This window comes from Tympanuchus pallidicinctus, unplaced genomic scaffold, assembly GCF_026119805.1.
Source record: "Tympanuchus pallidicinctus isolate F22 unplaced genomic scaffold, pur_lepc_1.0 scaffold3, whole genome shotgun sequence".
Taxonomy (NCBI): Eukaryota; Metazoa; Chordata; class Aves; order Galliformes; family Phasianidae; genus Tympanuchus; species Tympanuchus pallidicinctus.
Genome location: NW_026294747.1, coordinates 55,510,948 through 55,528,749, shown reverse-complemented (window position 1 = coordinate 55,528,749; position 17,802 = coordinate 55,510,948). Strand labels below are relative to the sequence as shown.

The 17,802-nt window shown below is 49.7% G+C and overlaps 1 protein-coding gene across 4 annotated transcripts in view; it reads left to right on the top strand.

Annotated features, from left to right (window-relative positions):
- The window catches only part of SAMD4A (sterile alpha motif domain containing 4A), a 65,649-nt gene that overhangs the window by 40,517 nt on the left and 7,330 nt on the right, over window positions 1–17,802 (top strand). For 2 of the 4 annotated variants that reach the window (XR_008209706.1, XM_052696555.1), the window contains 4 exons: window positions 762–1,280; window positions 12,014–12,277; window positions 16,371–16,480; window positions 17,076–17,162. Coding sequence is in view for 2 of the 4 variants with exons in the window: in XM_052696555.1 (XP_052552515.1) it covers window positions 762–1,280; window positions 12,014–12,277; window positions 16,371–16,480; window positions 17,076–17,162 (980 nt within the window). In the remaining 2 variants the exon portion in view is untranslated. The remainder of the gene's footprint in view (window positions 1–761; window positions 1,281–12,013; window positions 12,278–16,370; window positions 16,481–17,075; window positions 17,163–17,802) is intronic. The other 2 variants (XR_008209704.1, XM_052696556.1) reach the window with 1 other exon arrangement.

Here is a 17,802-nt window from a genome sequence, read left to right as displayed (position 1 = left end):
TGTCAGCAGTCACTTATCATCTTGTTATCTTCTGAGTACTTACAAGTAGCTTGTTTCATTATTTGTTCCATCAGTTTTCCAGGCGCGTGAGTTGAGTGACCAGTTTGTAATTCCCTGTCTTCTCTGTTTGCATATTTTTTAAGCTAGACCCCATGTTTTTTTTTTTCCTCTGCTCTTCCAAAGCCTCTCCCAACTGCCACGAGCTAACAACAGCCTTGCAGTTTCTACGACGCAGCCCTTCCCTGAGTTCCTGCAGGCAGGTTGTCACTCTGCACACTTTGGCTTGCTTGTCCCACACCTCGTGTCCCTGTGGAATGCTGACTTTTCTTTAGGGCTCACACCCTGTGCCAGCTCCTTTTCATTCCCTATGGGTGCAGGATGCCCGGTGGCTGTCGGTCCTGAATTTGAAGAGCAGTGACTCCCTGCTTGACAGAAATTTGTGCTGTGGCATCACGCACATGGGGATCCCTTTGTCATCTTGTATTTACCCTCTCTGAGTCATATCATATCATGTAATATCATAGAATGGCCTGGGTTGCAAAGGAGCTCAATGCTCATCCAGCTCCAACCCCCTGCTGTGTGCAGGTCACCAACCAGCAGCCCAGGCTGCCCAGAGCCACATCCAGCCTGGCCTTGAATGCCTGCAGGGATGGGGCACCCACAGCCTCCTTGGGCAACCTGTGCCAGTCCATTCATTTATTCATTAGATCTGTTCGCTGATTTCTCAATTCTCGTTTTTTTCCCCCCAATTCCTTCAACAGGAATCATTAACCAATGGCAACAGGAATCCAAGGATAAAGTGATATCCCTATTGTTAACCCACCTGCCTTTACTGAAGCCCGGAAACATCGAAGCAAAAGTCGAATACATGAAACTCTTGCCTAAAATCCTGGCCCACTCGATCGAACACAACCAACACATCGAGGAGAGCAGGCAGCTGTTGTCCTACGCCTTGATCCACCCGGCCACCTCACTGGAGGACCGCAGCGCTCTGGCCATGTGGCTCAACCACCTGGAGGACCGCACGTCGGGGACCTTTGGCAGCCAGGGCAGGGGCCGTTCGGACTCTGTGGACTACGGGCAGACTCACTACTATCACCAAAGACAGAACTCCGATGATAAACTCAACGGATGGCAAAACTCTCGAGACTCGGGCATAAGCGTCAGCGCTTCCAGCTGGCAGGACAAAAACCTGGCCTGCGAGAACGGCCATCTGCCCCTCTACTCCTCCTCCTCCGTCCCCACCACCATCAACACCATCGGCACTAGCACAAGCACCAGTAAGTACCTGGGAGCTCTGGGGAGCTGGTCCCACCATCCCTCTTGGCCACGTTAAGCAGAGGGGAAAGTTTCATCCAGGCCACAGAAAACTCCCTGGTTTTGGTGTTTTTCCATTATCTGCTTGTGTTTGTTTTGTTTTGTTTTGTTTTGTTTTTTAATTTCCCACCTGCCTTTTTGGTGTTCTCCCTTTAATTCTGTGGGCTTTTAAAAAGGTTGCTGGAGAGGACAGAAAAGCAGCCGGAAAGCTAGAAGAGCAAAATGGTGTGTTATGGAGGGCAGCCCCTTCTGTTTCATGCAGCTCCATCTAGGTTTGCAGCTCCAGAAGTTCCCAAAGCAGGCAGCTGATGCTTTGTTTCCAAAAGCAACCTGGGGACCTGGAATGAGATCAGGGCCCCAAAGAACAGGCATTGTGTTGAGAAGCAGGTCTGGGTTCTGGAATCTTTGAGAACATTCCCTTTAATCTGCAGCACAGAGAGGTGTGAAGCTGATGGTGATTGAGAGGTTTGGTTGCAAAGTTCTCTGTGTTTTCCAAGAGGTGGAGAGATGGGAAGCTCTTCCCTATTGAGGTCCTGATGAGTTTTGGTGGGGACGGGGCAGAGCCCAGCCCAAGGCTTGAACACTGGGAAGGTGCCACAGTTGGAACTTTGTCACTGGTGGTGAATGGAGGTGTAGTGCAGCTCTGGCTTTCTTAGAGCAGCTTGGGAGAGGAGCAGAGCATGTTCTCAGTGAGCTCCTCTACTGTGTGGTTGTTGCATACTTATCCCTGATGACACATGGCTTCTGCTCAGAGACCTTCCTTGGCTTCTGTATCACTGGATCTTGCCTGACGGGCCATGCAAGCAAGCACGTTCCCCTAATGCATGCTTTTTGTCCCCATTTTAACATAGTCTTCTCACCCTGCCCTTCCCCCTCTCTGTTCAACCCTTCTCCACCTGTTATTGGGATGATCTTGTCCAAAGCACTGACAATTCCTTCCTGTTCCTGTCCCCTACCTGGGGCTGCTTCACATAGTTCCTTGTTCCCTGCTTCTATCTGTGCTATTGGAGCTGATTAATAGCAATAAATGCCCATTCCTCCCCAAAATTCGGTATGTATTGCTCCCTCTGCGGCCTTCCCCACCTGGCACCTTCCTAAGGGATGCAGAGAATGCTTGCAATGAGGCACTGGTATCTCCATCAGCCTATGTAAAGCACCATGAAATCACTAGAAGGTGTAAAATGCTCACTTAATGCTGCTGCTGGTGTTTTTTTTTCCATTCCTCTAATCAGTGCTCTATTAGGTTTTGTTCTAAATGAACAGCCATGGGAGATGCAGTTCTGAATTCATGCAGCCCAGCCCCTGCCTCTCCAGCACCCATCTTTGTCACCCAGGGATTTAGCAGCAAGGGATTTAGCAGCATCTAGACACTGGCTGGTGTTCTCATCCCATCCCATCATGTAGCTCTCTGTAGAGCAGATCAGGGAGCAGCACGTGTGGCATTGGAACCAAGTCAGGCAGCTTTAGGAGGTGATACAAGGGTTGGCAGCAGCTCTGATGCTCTGGCTCCTGGTACCCTGTGATTGCACAACATGGGGCTTCTTCATTGCTTTGCACGGGGCAGAGGAGAGCTGCATCAGAGTGACTGAGCAGCACAGGAAAGGTTCAGTGAGTGAAAAGAGTCGTTAATGCGTTTGCAACTGTGATATTAAACCTCCCGTTGTTTATTTTTCTTAATTTTTTGTCCCCCCTCGTGGTGTTTGCATGGCTGGAAGCTTTGCTTGCCAGGGAGGGGATTAGAATTGGTGGCTACAGGAGGGATTTGGGTCCTTGCAGGGAGGTATGAGCTTAATCTGAGGATGATGCGGGTGAAGTGAGTCAGTGGCAAAGGAGACCTGAGGTGTTGGGGAGGTTTGGGATGTTTAGCCAAGAGGGGAAAGGCCTCATTGATCCAGGTCAGGCTTGCAGGAAAAAAGCCTGTGACAAAAGAAGCTTTGGGTGCAGCAGGTTAATCATTGACAAGCTGGGTAAGAAGCGCTGGGTCTTAAAGGACACTTCTCAATAAGCTGCTCAACCTGATGTGAATTTGTTGTATTGCCATGGCCCTTTGCCACAGTGGTCCCAGCACAGCATCCCCTGCCTGGGCCAGGTCTCCCTTGTGTCCCATAGCACCGCTTCACATGGCACCATCACACCCACGTTGTTCTGCTGTGGGATTTAATCATAGAATTGTTTAGGTTGGAAAAGACCATTAAGATAACAAGCCCAGCCCCAAGCCACCCCACCAACCATGTGCCTCAGTGCCACATCATTGGACTGCACAGCTCCTGCTGATTCATTTGGGTGGCAGTGAGCACAGACAGCCTGCAGGTGCAGCTGGAGGCCATGCTCTGTATGTTTGGTCCTGAGTTTCCTTAATGCAGTATTTACTTGGACGGAAGCACAGTGAATCCACAAATAGATGCTCAAAACCAAACACAGCCAGTCAGCCTTTGTCCCAGCCCCTCGAGTCGCTCACTACATCCATAAATCTCCTATTCCAAAGCAAAGCCCTCAAGCAGTCACTGTTTGTTTAGGTTTTATTGCTATTCTTGTTGGGTTCTCCTCTCCCCAGAGGTGTTGATGTGGGCAGGGCTCAGCCTATCAGTGTCTGCTTCCAGCACCAGCATGGGGCAGAGCCCTTCCTGGAGGTGTCTGGAGGCACTTGTGCCTGATGTTTTGGCACAATTAAACTCAGCCAAACCAGAGCAGTGCCCTGGGCTCTGTGCTCAGAGCTCAGTGACCAAGGGACACACAATACAAGCTGTAGAGGAGCATTTCTCCTGACCTCTTTCTCTGCCATATGTAATAGGTTCCATCTGAGCGTGATCTGGCTTCCAGCTGGGTTTCTTTTGTCAAGTGCAAGCCCAGCACAGCTTAACCCCATGTTTTCCCCTCCTCTACTCCCAGTACATCACCTGGGGATAGCTGTGTTACTTCTTTTATTGATTTATGGTGAGATTTCGCTGTATTCCCATCCCTGGTGTAAAGCCAAGGCACACAAGGTCCCTGTGGAGGGCAGGTCCCCAGACAAGTCAGCCCTACAGAAAGGCTCATTCACAGAGAATTTCCACCAGATACTTGAATTAAATCAGGTGAAATGTGTGCATCACAGATCAGAGACCTCATTATGGAATATCCCACAGAGCAGAGATCCTGGGTGCTGAGGATGTCACCAGGCAGAAGAGATGTCACAAACCCTGGTATTCCAGTGTCACTGCTCTGCCTGGAATCCCCTGCATGTAAGCAAAGCTTGGAGCAGCATTGACAGTCACACTTCTGCTGCTGAACAAATGTGCATGGTGCAGTCTGTCATTCCCACAGAATTCCCTGCCAGAAAACCCATGTTTGTCTCCAGGAGGAGGAGGAGAGTGAGCAGGATGATAGATGCAGGAGAAATACACTGCTGTGTAACTTCCTCGTTCCACAAAAGAAAATTATCTTCTCTTGTCCTAAACCTGAAGAGAAGGAATAAATCAGCCTTTGATGCAGGTCAGCAGTGCTTGCTTTTGCCCACATTCCTTTCTCTCCACTTACATTGCCAACTCTTGCTGGATTTTCATGCATTTATAGAATCATTCAGGATGGAGAAGACCACTAAGATTCCCAAGCCCAACCCCACAGCACCCCACCATAAGTGATAATAAGCCCAGCCCCAAAGCACCCCCACCATGCCCACTAACCATGTCCCTCAGTGCCACGTCTCCAGAGCTTTTGAACACCTCCAGGAATGGGGACTCTGCCACCTGCCAGTGCATCACTGCTCTTTTCAGAGAAAACATTTTTCCTGATATCCATCCTGAACCTGCCCTGGCACAACTTAAGGCCATCACATGTTGTCCTACCACTACTTGCCTCCGCTTACCGCAGTGCTGAGCTTCCTAGTGATGAGAAAACAAGGTGATGAGGTTTTCCCCAATCTCATCAGGAAACTAAGGTGGAAAAAACACCACCAGGAAAGCACTTGTCATGGACTGAGTATGAGTATCTTGTTTATCCTGCAGCATTGTGCAGCAGGTCATTGCCACAGTAGAGGAACCCACCAATGGACTCAGTATCCTGGTAGCAGACAGAAACTGCGTGTTTTAACCTCGGTTTGGGTTGGGTTGATGGGCAGCTTGCAACTACAGCACTTGCAGGTGTAGATTTGCTGTCATGTGTGGAGGGAATTGTGTTTTGAGCCAGCGCCTTTTGGGCATTGCCATACTGGGATGGGATCCTTCAGCACACCTATCATCCTCATTGCTTAGGGATGGGAACATGTGGCGTTACAAAACCTTAGTTGGGCTCAAATGGTTTTTGCTTTTTTCTCTCTTTTAGTGATTGGTTCTGCAAAGTGTGTTGGCCTTTATCATGCTGAGCCTTTCAGCCATGGGAGAGCAGGGCAACTGTTGTCTTGCTCATGCCCTCTAGTGTTGCTTGTAACGATCGGAGAACATTTGTAGGAGTTGCTGTTTGCCAGTCACTTCACTACAGTATCTCACTCGTTCTGTAGCTTAAAAACAGAGGAGGAGGCGTACAGAGAGAAGGTGTGAGCAGAGCTGTGTGAGTAGAGTTATTTGTCCAAATCCAGGCAGAATACACACAGATGGGACTGAGAGGTGGAGACAGCGTCTTCTACATCAGCACTGAACATCAGGTACAGATTTCCTGGCCCTTCTCCTGAGAAATGTGGCCCATTAACCTGCAGAGCATCACTTAGCGAGGAGGCACTGGGGTGTGGTGGAAGACAAGAGATCCCACCATCTCAGGAGGTGGGGTTGAACCATCCTTGCTGTGTTGTTGTGTCTTCAGCTTTGGGGGCCTGACCTATGCCTGTATCCTTCAGCTACCTGTTGGAATGGCTCCTTGCCTTCCTAGCTCATGGGTTCCAAAGATGCCATCAAATCTGGGAAGCCCTCTTAGAAACATAGAATCATGGAAACATTAAAAACATTAAGGTTGGAAAAGACCACTAAGATCATGTAGTCCAACTGTCAACCCCTCCCCACCATGTCCTCTAACCATGTTCCTCTTCCAGCAGCATGTGGTGGTGGTGCTCCCAGCCTCCTGCATTGGCACTGGGGCTTGGATAGCTGCAGGCAGGAGGATGCAGCTCCTTTGCTGCCTCTGCTTTCCTTACAGCTGCTGGGGTGCCTCCGGGACACTGAGAAGCAGCAGCAGTGGTTTTGTGCCTTATCCTGTGGTCCTTGGGATTCCTATCTCCACTTGAGGTGCTGGAACAGGCTGCCCAGAGAGTGGATCCCTGGAGGTGTTCAAGTCCAGGTTGAATGGGGCCCTGGGCAGCCTGGTCTGGTATGAAACGTGGAGGTTGGTGGCTCTGCCTGTGGCAGGGGGTTGGAGCTTCATGATCCTTGAGGTCCCTTCCAACCCGGGCCATTCTGTGATTCTGTGATTCAGAGAATGCCAGCACAGCTGATTGATGCTCTATGAGCTGGGAGTGAAATCAGACATCCCCAGTAATTCTTCCAGCCCCCTCGGCTGCCATCAGGGTTTCCTGCTGGATGGACCCTCCTAGAGCTGGGCGTATTTCACCTGGTGCCCACCGTCACTGGCACAGACAGCAGTGAGCTGTAGTTGCTCGTGCACTGAGCTCTGCTCTCCCCCTCAGATCTGGCAAATAAATAACTCAAGAAAGATCAGCTCTGCTTCCAGCAGGAGGACAGCAATGCACACGCGTGGTTTGGGTTTCTCTCATGTCAATCCCAGCTGCAGCACTGTGCTGGGACTGGCTGCGTTATCCCAGATCTGCAGCGTGCAGCTATTTAATTAACTTCTGACTTCTGGTTTAAAGGAGCAGCGTGCAAAACAGTTATTTACTTCATTTGGAAATCCTTTTAATCGTTGCTGTAATTACAGCTTTCTGCTCTTTTATTTTTTTTGGATACTTTTTCTTAGCTGGGGGGAAAGGAGGGGAGGAGGGGGAATATTTGCCGTCCTCCTTGTGGTTATCACATCCTTCAAATTACTAAAAGAGGCTGGGATAATAGGTCTAGTGATTATATATAGGCACCATCTGCTCTGTGGCTGCTTCCTATCAAAGTGCAGCAAGGAGAGTGCAAGGAGGATATTTTCTCTCCAGCTATATTAAGACTCTGTTTCCATCTCGGCTCCCAAGCAAGGCTCTCTGAATGCAAATGGATCAAATGTGCTGTAATCAATGGCTTGTTTTTGGCAGCCTTGAAGCTGTGCCTTATTTTTTTTTTCTTTATTTTTTTTTTCCCTCCTCAAACTTGCTGTTCCTATTCATTATGCAATTCTGTGCTCAGTGTTTTCTTTTAATTGCGGTCCCCGCCGTTTGCTGAGTAATGCAGCCTGGTTTTTAGCACGGAGATCCCTGCTGTAAGTCAAATGCAAGGAAATGTCTGAGGAAATGCAGATGTTTCAGGATGCTCAGGGTGGATCTGTAGCACACATGAGCCCTCAGTTTGCAGAGGAGGCAGAAAGCTGAGATGAGTTGGTTTGGGATGATAGTGGCAAAATGATAAGAGCTCGTGTGTGGTGCTGATGGAGGCTTGTGGGGATGGTGTGTGCCTGCATCCTGCTGAGCATCCCAGCTGGCTGGGGCTGGGGGAGGAGGGTTGGGCTGAGATGCAGAGGATTTGCAGAGGTGCCTTCATGGCCAAACTGCAAGATTTCAATGAGCAAAAGTGGGTAAAGAAAGGAAGAGTGAGAAGAAAATCCCAGTTTGGACAAGTCAGTGAGCATGGAAGAGATTTCAGTACAGTATAGCACAACAGCTGGTGCTTCTTCAGAGTGAAAACATCCCTTTCAGAACCATAGAATTATTAAGGCTGGAAAAAACCTCCCAGATCCCCAACCCCTGCCCACCCCACCATGCCCACGTCCCTCAGTGCCACATCTCTATGGCTCTGAAACTCCCCCAGGGATGGTGACCCCACCACTCCTGGGCAGCTGTGCCACTCTAGCACTGCTCTTTCAGTGAAGAAATTCTTCCTAATACCCAACTTTAGGCTACCCTGGTGCAGCCTGGGGTCATTCCCTCTTGCCCTATTGCCAGTTAACCTGGCATCCATCTCTTCCACTTGTCCTGCTCAGAGTCCTTTGCTTATCCTACAGGTTGCACATTGCTCTGTAAAGGCACATTGCCAACCTATATCTTCCAGCTTGGTCTCTAGAAATGGAGGATGGAGGGGGTTCTCCATTCAAAGAATATCACAGAATCACAGAACTGTAGGGGTTGGAAGGGACCTCCAGAGATCATCGAGTCCAACCCCCTGCCAAAGCAGGTTCCCTACAGCAGGTCGCACAGGTAGGCATCCAGGCAGGTCTTGAACATCTCCAGAGAAGGAGACTCCACCACCTCCCTGGGTTGTAGAATATTATGTTGTAGAAGCTAATGCAGATGTTTCTCAGGCTGGAGGTCTTACCAGTGGCCAATGCAGTGGCTGCTGGAGGCATCCCACAGGGTTTTGCCTACGTCCAGGCTTGAAACATGTTTTCCAGCTTGCATGGCTGCATTTGACCACACCAGATACCACCCTGGGTTTGCCAAAGTGATCCAGGAGCTCCTAGCAAAAATTAATTAATTCTGAGCTAATGGCTGAGGCTCAGCTTAGCACAGAAGCATTATTATTAATGGATCAGAATTTCCCGGGCTTGATTTGTGTATGAATGTACAAAAGAAACTGCATTCATTGGCCAGGAGAGAGGGCATTGCATTCACCTGGCTCAGGGCAGACCCTCTGTGCCCCAGTGCCCATTGCCTGCTCCATTCCCAATTCAGCCTGGATGGGGCCCCACAAGAGCTGTGACACTGACAAATGGGTTATTGTTGCTCTGTCCAGTGCTCTTCTTGAACAGGAAACAGCATTTTCAAAAGTCGTGGGGTTTTGTTTTTGGTGGTTTTTGGAGTTTGCACGACAGGCTTTTCTGCTGTCTGTGCTTCTTCCTGATTCCTTGGCTCAAGGCTCGCTTTGCAATGCACTGCTTTCCCTGTGCAGTGGTGAAAGGGATGCGAGGTTGGTTTAAAGGGCACCCCAGCAGCTCGGTGTGTCACCCCAAAGCCAGATTTTGAGGTGAGTGATGCTAAAGCCAGGAAGCATAGGGGTGACCCGAGTTTTCTCCTCACTGCTCTGTCCCTCCTGCAGCATCCCATAGCCCAGATGCAGACCCGCTCCTTCTCCACCCTTTTATTTTTGTCCCTTGGAAACACGACGCCAAGCTTGGTCTGAAACCCAAGAGTGCTCCAGCAGCACAGCATGCATTTCTCAATGCTGGCTCTGGGTTATTTATTATATTTTTCCCTAGGATGCCAAACGTCTCAGGCTGATCTCAGAGGCGTTATATTTAGCAGTGACGGCCAGGTTGTGGCTGTCCGTGGTTTGGGTGTGATTTAGGAGCTGTATTGCAGCAATGGGCTGAGGCTGCCCAGGATTGAGCACGTGCAGCTCATTTATTTTAGCAGAAGACCAAAGGAGCAGATTATCCCAGCTCAGCCATTGGCATCGCCAGCTTCACCTCAGACCACCCAAAAAGTGCTCCAAAAGCAGGGAAGGAGGTGATGCTTTCAGGATCATCAGCTGCATCTGTTATTTCAAGAAGCAAGAGAGCAGAAGCCCAAGCAGCAGCATTCATCAGTGTGCCAAAAAATGGGCACCCACGCTGTGTCATGCTCCTGGGTCAAGCATTGCCTGCCAGCTCCAGGGCCTCCTACCACAATTACAAAGTAAGATTGTAATGTGCAGCATCCTTTTTGGAGGAGTTTCCCTACAGCATTTCTCAGGAGCTGTGTGAATGGCCTCATACAGCAGCCTGCTGGATGCTGGCTTTGTGCTATCTCGGGAGAAGAAGTGGAACTGATTTTTATGTGTTGCACTGGGTGGTTTCTAATTGTTCCTGACCAGCCTGCAGAGTCCATTATTTCTCCACCAGCTGACGCCGGCTTCTAATTAGGGGATGTAAAATGAAGATGGAAGAGCAGCAGTTTGCAAGGGGATGGTTGCTCAGGAGGAAATCCGTGCTGGATTTAAGCCCAGAGCATCCTCTTACTTGAGGAGAAGACAGCTTGCAAGCATCAGCCCTGGACTCCCTACAAGCTATCCTATGATGATCCTGCAGTCAGTTCATGCCCTGCAAACTCCTGTGCTGCCCATACCCCATTCCTGCACATCTCCTCTGCATGAATATTTCCTTAAAGGAATTTATCCTACAGTTGTTTGGGGTGACCTCAGCCCCCTGGATGTTGCAGGGCTTGGCACAGTTTGGCTTTCCTGGCTGAGCCACAGCACTTAAATATCTCATCCAAGAAAACCTGAAATATTTCTGTTTTACCGTCAGGATGTTTTCCCATTTAGGAAACACTGCTTTGAAAACAATTCCAGCTCTGCACTGACGTCCTTTTCTGTCAAGAGGCTTCTGCGGGGCATTTCTGTAGTTGTTCAATGGGAAGAGAGCACATTCCTCACCACGAGCCACTCTTTCTGTGTGATGCTTGCAGTACGTGCCAGCAGGGAAGGCACTGTCAGAGACAGGAATGCTAGAGATGTGCACTGATTACCCCACAGGGGAATCGTGGACTGGAAGGGCATTGAGGCACTGCACAGATTGCCCAGAGAGGTGCTGGTGCCCCATCCCTGCAGATAGCTCAGGTCAGGTTGGATGGGGCTCTGAGCACCTGATGGAGCTGTGGGTGTCCTTGCTTATTGCAGAGGAGTTGGATCAGAGGGCTTTGAGTGATCCCTTCCAACTCAAAGGACACTATGATTCTGTAGCTCTGGATGCAGAGCTAAAGCAGATTGTCCCACTAAACCTGCACCTGTGTGGGGTTCCCCAAAGATCCTGGATTCAGAGAGCTCTGAAATAATTTCAAATGCAGGGGTTAGCCATTGCTCTTTTCCCAGCATCATTAAAATCATTTGTTAGAAAGATATTGAGCTTGATGGTGTTAAAATGTCAGGCAGGAAATACAAACATGCATAAAACTGGGGGGAAAAGCAAATCCGAAGCTTTCCAAGGAGAATTCTGCAGTGGGGGACTCAGACTCACCTCCATGTCCAGGCTGTGCTTTTTCTGCTGCTTTGCATTTTGCTTTTTTGGAGAAGGCAGCATGCAGATGAAAGCATGCCTGCTGGGCTGGGGAGCAGGGATGCTCTCATTACTGAGGATAGCTCAGCTGACTGCAGGAGCTTGGTAGGACTTCAAGAGACTGAGAGATCTATTTGGGTAATAAGTTTCTCCACGGTTACCTTAGGCAGATGTGCGAATGCTCTTGCTTCAGGGCATGAGCTGAGTGCTAGCCCAGAGGGAAAAGCTTCCCCTTCTGAAAAGCTTCCATGCCTTTCTCAGCAAGGGTTGGTTCTGGGGCAGTGTGTGATGGTTACAGGATGCTTAATGAGCTCAGCGTAGCTGCTTGAAATTTCCCATTCTGCCTGAAATACCAGCAGCATCCTCCTTATCAGACAGGCAGAGGCTCCTTTTTTTGGCTGGAGAGAAACCCATGGCTCACCCTCACCAAAGCATCCCTGTGGAGCTCATGTAACCCCATCTTGCAGGTACTGGGAGGCAAAGAGCAAACAAAAGAGCAGGATTCCAGCATCCTGGGCACCATGAAGCCCCCGGCACCGTGCCGAGTCACCACCCATTTGATTTTTTTATATATAAATATATATAAATATATATATATTTTTTTCGGGGGACTCTGCTGCATCCTGGGCCGCGAGGGGGGAATAACCTGTTTGATTTTATTTTTTTTCAGTTCTCTCAGGCCAGACACACCACAGCCCTTTGAAACGCTCTGTGTCCCTTACCCCACCCATGAATGTGCCAAACCAGCCTCTAGGACATGGATGGATGTCTCATGAGGACTTACGAGCTAGAGGACCCCAGTGCATCCCTTCCGATCATGCCCCCCTGTCTCCACAAAGCAGTGTAGCCTCTTCGGGAAGTGGTGGGAGTGAACATTTAGAAGATCAGCCTTCCGCTCGTAACACATTCCAGGAGGAAGGGAGTGGTATGAAAGGTGAGTGACAACTGAGATGCCTCCCCCCTTTTTGCCCCTGCCTGCTCCCAGGACCTTTTTGGGGCCATTTTTGGGGAACTTGGGCTTTGGTCGCACCCTTATTGGCGTCATCGCTGCGTCATCGATTTGGTCTCACCATATTAGGGTGATGGCTTAGGCTCCAAAAAGCTGCATTTTCTCCATAGCCTGTGTTTTTAGCTGCCAGTGTTGCTCTCTTCCTCTTTCAATTTTCCAATTACAGTGAAGAAAATAAGTTTAACAAGTCATGGGTCATTTATCATTGCGATGGTTGATGTGACCAGAACCCCACTGAGTATCTGGGGCCCAGGATGCTTGTTTGCACTGACTTCATCCCGCGTATCTCAGTTGTTTTTCCCATTTTGCCTGCTTTTCACAGAGACTTTTAGTAAGTAAGGCAGAAATGAAACCTCGTTGCTGCAAAGATGGAAGGCAAACGTCAGGCTGTAGGGGAATGAATCGCGGTAACTGTGCAGAATGGGCAAACTCACAGCCTGCGTGTTCTTGTGAGCAGAGAAAATGACTGGAAATGAACTCACAGCTAGCAGAGACTTATTTAAACAACTGCTGTCAGGCATGCAGTGTAACACAGTGCCAGCAGGGATGCTTGCTTCTCATTAATGCAAAGCAGCTCTATCGCGTGAAGACCGATGGTGCACTAGAACAAGGAAACGTATTTTTCAGTAGTCACAAGGGGTGATTTTGTTCTAATGGCAGACAGATCTGGGTATGGAGGAGTCCTCTGTAATGTGGAGCAGTATTTGAACGGGCACAGTGTGACTTTCTGTGATTTTCATGGAAGAAATGTGTAGAAACACTCCTGGTTTGCCCTGTGATGCTGTGTGCCCCATCCCTGGGTGGGCTTTGCCTTGAGATGATGCCTTGGGACAGTGGTCACGGGCTGTGGATGTGACAGAAGGGGTTTCTAGGGGGCTCTACTCACTAACAAGCTCTAATTAGGGAGCTCAGGCAGGGAGAACCACATCAGGGCAGGTGGCACAGAGTGGGTTTTCCCCACATGACGTTTCTCTGGGTTTCTGCTGGTGAGGCTGGGGAAGAGACTTGGCTGGGCTTCACTCTGCATGATTGTGACCTGGGTGGTAATTTTCCCAGAGAAGTGCATTGAATCCCCCTCACCCATATGGCCAAGGCTGCTCAATTTCCTTCAGAGAACCAAACATAACAACCAGAGGTGCTTTTGCCCATCAGGACCTTCCTAACCCAGCCCAGTCTCTTTGTCACCGCTTCCCCTCCTCGCCCCTCTCTGCAGGATGCTTCATGCGCATCCCTGCTCTGTTCCCCCACTGCTGAGTCAGACAGTCTGCTTCTGTCCCGCTCTCAGGGACATGCAAACCAGATGTCTGCAGCCTCTGGTCTCATGCCCAAAGTCTGTCATGCCGTCCCCTCAACTGTATTTCCTTCAGGCTGCACTGACCTGTTTTATTCCCAGTTTTCTAAACTTGGGATCGTGCTTCCTGCTCTCCTCTGGTTTTCTTCCATAAAGCCCATATCCTTCTGAAGATGTGTTGCCCAGAACTGGGCTTTGTATCAGAGCTGAGCAGAGAGGACTTGTTGCCACATGGACAGGGTTCTGGTGCTGTGCAGCTCGCTGTGCTCAAATAACACGACAGCGCTGGCTGCGTGCGATCCATTGTATCCCCAGATCTCCTCTGCAAAAAGTACTGCCCGTTCCCTGCTCTCATTCTGTGCCGTTTGCTGTTCCTACATCCATGCACAACTTCATGCATTTTTATTGGATTGTGTCTTATTTCATCCAGACCAGGTTCTGGCTTTGCCAGATCCGTTCGGAGCTGCAGCCACGTCTTCTGAAGTGCCTTCCCCAAACTTGCTCTCTCTTCCACCCTCCAGGGCAACCATTGGATACATTGGGGCCCACCAGGGACCCCCACCCGTGGTTCATCTCCCCTGATGTTACGTATTTCTCTATTTTCCATCTATCTTTGTGCTGAAGGAAGCACAGAAGTTCTCATCCTGCTGCTCACGTTAGACATGGCGTTTTGGGCAATCGTGCCATGACTTAGCAATGATGTCCCAATAATTGGTGATTAAGGAGTAGCTCTGTGTGTGGAAGGCAAGCTCACTGCTCCATGGGGTCACTGGGGAGTTGGGCTTTCCAAGGGCCATGAAATCACCTTATGCAGCCTTTTGCACATTCTTATTTTCTGCAGGGTTCCATGTGTGTGAATGAATCTCTCTTCTGCCGGTGTCCAGTTGGACTTTCCCATTGACTTTGTCCTGTGCCAAATGCAAATGTCCCCAGGGAATAGAGGAACAGGCAGATCTCTAATGTACCATCACTAGAATGTTGTGTTTCCCATAAATGAAACTGAGATTCAAACCTGCCAGGCCCTGTGCTGGAAGCAGAGGGCTTGCTGTTAATGGCTTTTCATTTCTCAAAGCAGAAAATTGGGGTCAGGCTTTTGGTAGTGGGGTTTAGAATTGTCACGTGTTGGAACCCTTGGAAAATGGCAAACTTGAACTTGTCTGCACTTGGTAACTGCTTTGCCCCCTTGTTGAGGTTCATCTCCTTCAGGGATTTAATTGGAGCACAAGTCCTGACCTGTGTCAGCGGACAGAGCCTGTCAGGATGGTTTGGGTTGGAAGGGAACATCCAGTCCCAGCTGCTGCCATGGGCAGGGACACTTCCCACCAGCTCAGGGTGCCCAAAGCCCCATCCAACCTGGCCTTGGGCATTGCAGGGATGGGGCAGGAGGTCTTACCAGGAGGGTGGGAGCTTTGCCTGTTTGCAGATGAAAACTCACTGGGGACCTGTTGAGGTGGGCTGAGTGTGGTGCTGGGGTCTTTACAGGGATGAGACCCTCCTTTAGCAAGCGGCAAAGGGGTCTGTGCATGGGGAAGTGGGCACTCCTTGATGGGCACATTGAGCAGGCAGAGCCCAGGGAGCTCCTTCCCCTCCCACCCTTGTTCACGGTCAGTGCCTTCCTGCACAGGCAGTCAGGGCCCACCATATGTTCTGCCTTACATGAGTGTGGGCTTCAATGCTGTTTGGGACTGAAATGCTGTTTTTTATTCCTGTGCTACCCAGTGCAGGCTGAGATGGTGCTGGAAGATACCTCATAGATGAAGCAGGGGACAAGGACTGATAGGACTGATGGGATTGCTGAGGGTGCCAATGGAGTGCAGTGGGCTTGGCGGGCTACGTGGTGCTGTTCAGCTGCTAAATGAGTCAGGTCCCAATCTGCCAGAGCATTTGAAGCCTGTAGGACATAGAGCAGAAGCAGCAGCATGGGCTGAAACCATCACCTGCAGAACCCAGGGGAAGCTCTGAGTGGGGCTGAAGCTACAAAAGTGGGTTTTGGAGACCATCTTTGACAGCACATCATTTCTCCCTTCTCCAATGTAAAATAATGACAATCTGTTTGTTTCTCTTTAAGCAGCTGTTTAAATTTTCAGCACACCTCATCTTCCCTCACGCTGTAAATCAGTGTCTGTAAGCTGCAGCACAGCCATTTGCTGGTGCTAAGCTCAATCCCACCATTCCCTTCTGCAGCTTCCATGTTTCCAACAAAGCATGAGGAACAAGCCCATGCCATGGCACAACACCAGCCCCCCATGTAGCATCACCAAATCGCATGGCTGCAGATGGGCATCAAGGCAGCCAACTCAGCTTTAGGAAAAGACTTGAGGTCATTTTGTGAAGGGGCCCTGTGTAGGGACTGAGTGTATAGCAGTGGGTCTGGACCCACTGAGCTTGGTGGGATGCTTTGTGATGAATGGAGCAGATGCTGGAACACATCCTAATGGTTTTATCTCGAGTGTAGTGTAGACAAGAGCGATTGGATCAGAGTGGTTTCAAGAGCCAGGGAACTAACTCTGAGTCCCCCTTCCATCGCACCCATAGCATCTCAGCCTCCTTAGGGCCCCGTGAAGCTCAGTTGGGCACCTGCAGCATCAGTGGGATGGCACATGGGGAAAGCAGCCCTTAAAAAACCCCTCTGTTGCCTCCTCAGTTGACCCAGCTGTTGATAACACGTGTCGTTAAGCAGCATCATAACTAACGGGGAGCTCTTGTCCCATTGCCCTTGTGCTGCAGATGTTCCAGCCTGGCTGAAGAGTCTCCGGCTGCACAAGTACGCCGCGCTCTTCTCACAGATGACGTACGAGGAGATGATGGCCCTCACTGAATGCCAGCTCGAGGCACAAGTAGGTCTGCAGGAGGGCACAAGGCTGTCAGCCCCAGCGCATCCCACTGGCAACGGGACGCCTGGATGCGTCTTGTGCCCTCGTGGCTGGTTGGAGAGCAAACAGCAAAAGGAGCATGGAGCGTTGGGAGAGTGGAAAAACTCACTGTACTTTGAGAAGGCCACATCCCTGATTTCTTACTGGAATTCCCATCTTCTTCGAAGTCGCTGGGAGCTGTGCTTGGGGTTTGGTCATGTTGGGATTTGGGCGTTTTGGGGGCACAGGCTTCAGGCCGTAGCTCCCGAAAGTCAGTGGGACTTTGGTGGCTGATTTCTGAGTAAACTTTTGAGAACGTCCCCTGTCTCAGCTTATATCTGAGTTAGCCTTGGTGTAAAAAAATCCAGGCAACACCTTTGCTTTCACTCTCTGAGATATAGCAGGGTAGGGATGGGTTAGCTAGAAATCTACATCTCCAGCAACTTCCTGACTGGTTTTCTATGCAGATCAGAAATTGGATTAATTTATAGCAGCCCGTTCCATTTCAGAGGGAAGGGCTTTGGGTTGCTCAGGCCATCCCATGGAAATGGTAATGCCAGGCTGTGTGCTGTTTTTGCAGAACGTTACCAAAGGCGCAAGACACAAAATAGTCATCAGCATCCAAAAGCTAAAAGAAAGACAAAACCTGCTCAAATCATTAGAAAGGGTAAGTAATGACAACAGCTTTTATGTTTCCTGTTTTCCCCCACAGACCCAGTGGGAGCAGCTCGCCTGACCTTTTGCTATTTGTTATTGGGATATTGTATTATATTTAATTGCACCATCCTCCAACAGCAACCAGCACAGCCTCCCACTAGGGGCCTTTAAATACCTCTGTGGTGTGTTGCTATTTATTGGTGTTTTCCTTAGCTCACTGCTTTGCTATTTATTTATAATACAGGATTGTACTTGGAGTATTGCAGGAGCTAATTAAGTCATATTTACTGCCATACATTAATAATCACTATTAAATCCAAGAGACAGCCCACTGGATTGAGCTCACCTCTGCAATGTGTTTTCCAGCCTCTACTCCCTCCTCTCCACGTGGGTTTTGGGATATGGCATTGACCACAAGCCCAGCCCAGCCAGCTATGCATGCTGCAAAATACAAGGAGGGAAGTGCCAGGGGCTGCTTTGCTTAGAATCATAGACTCATAGCAGAGAATAGCTTGGGTTGGGAAGGACTTCACGTCCAGCTTTTTGTCCACCAGGACCCTCCAGTCCTCAGCAGAGCAGCTCTCAGTCAATTCTCTTCCTGGTCTGTACACGTCTGGGATTTCCCCGACCCAAATGAGCACTTTGGCTTC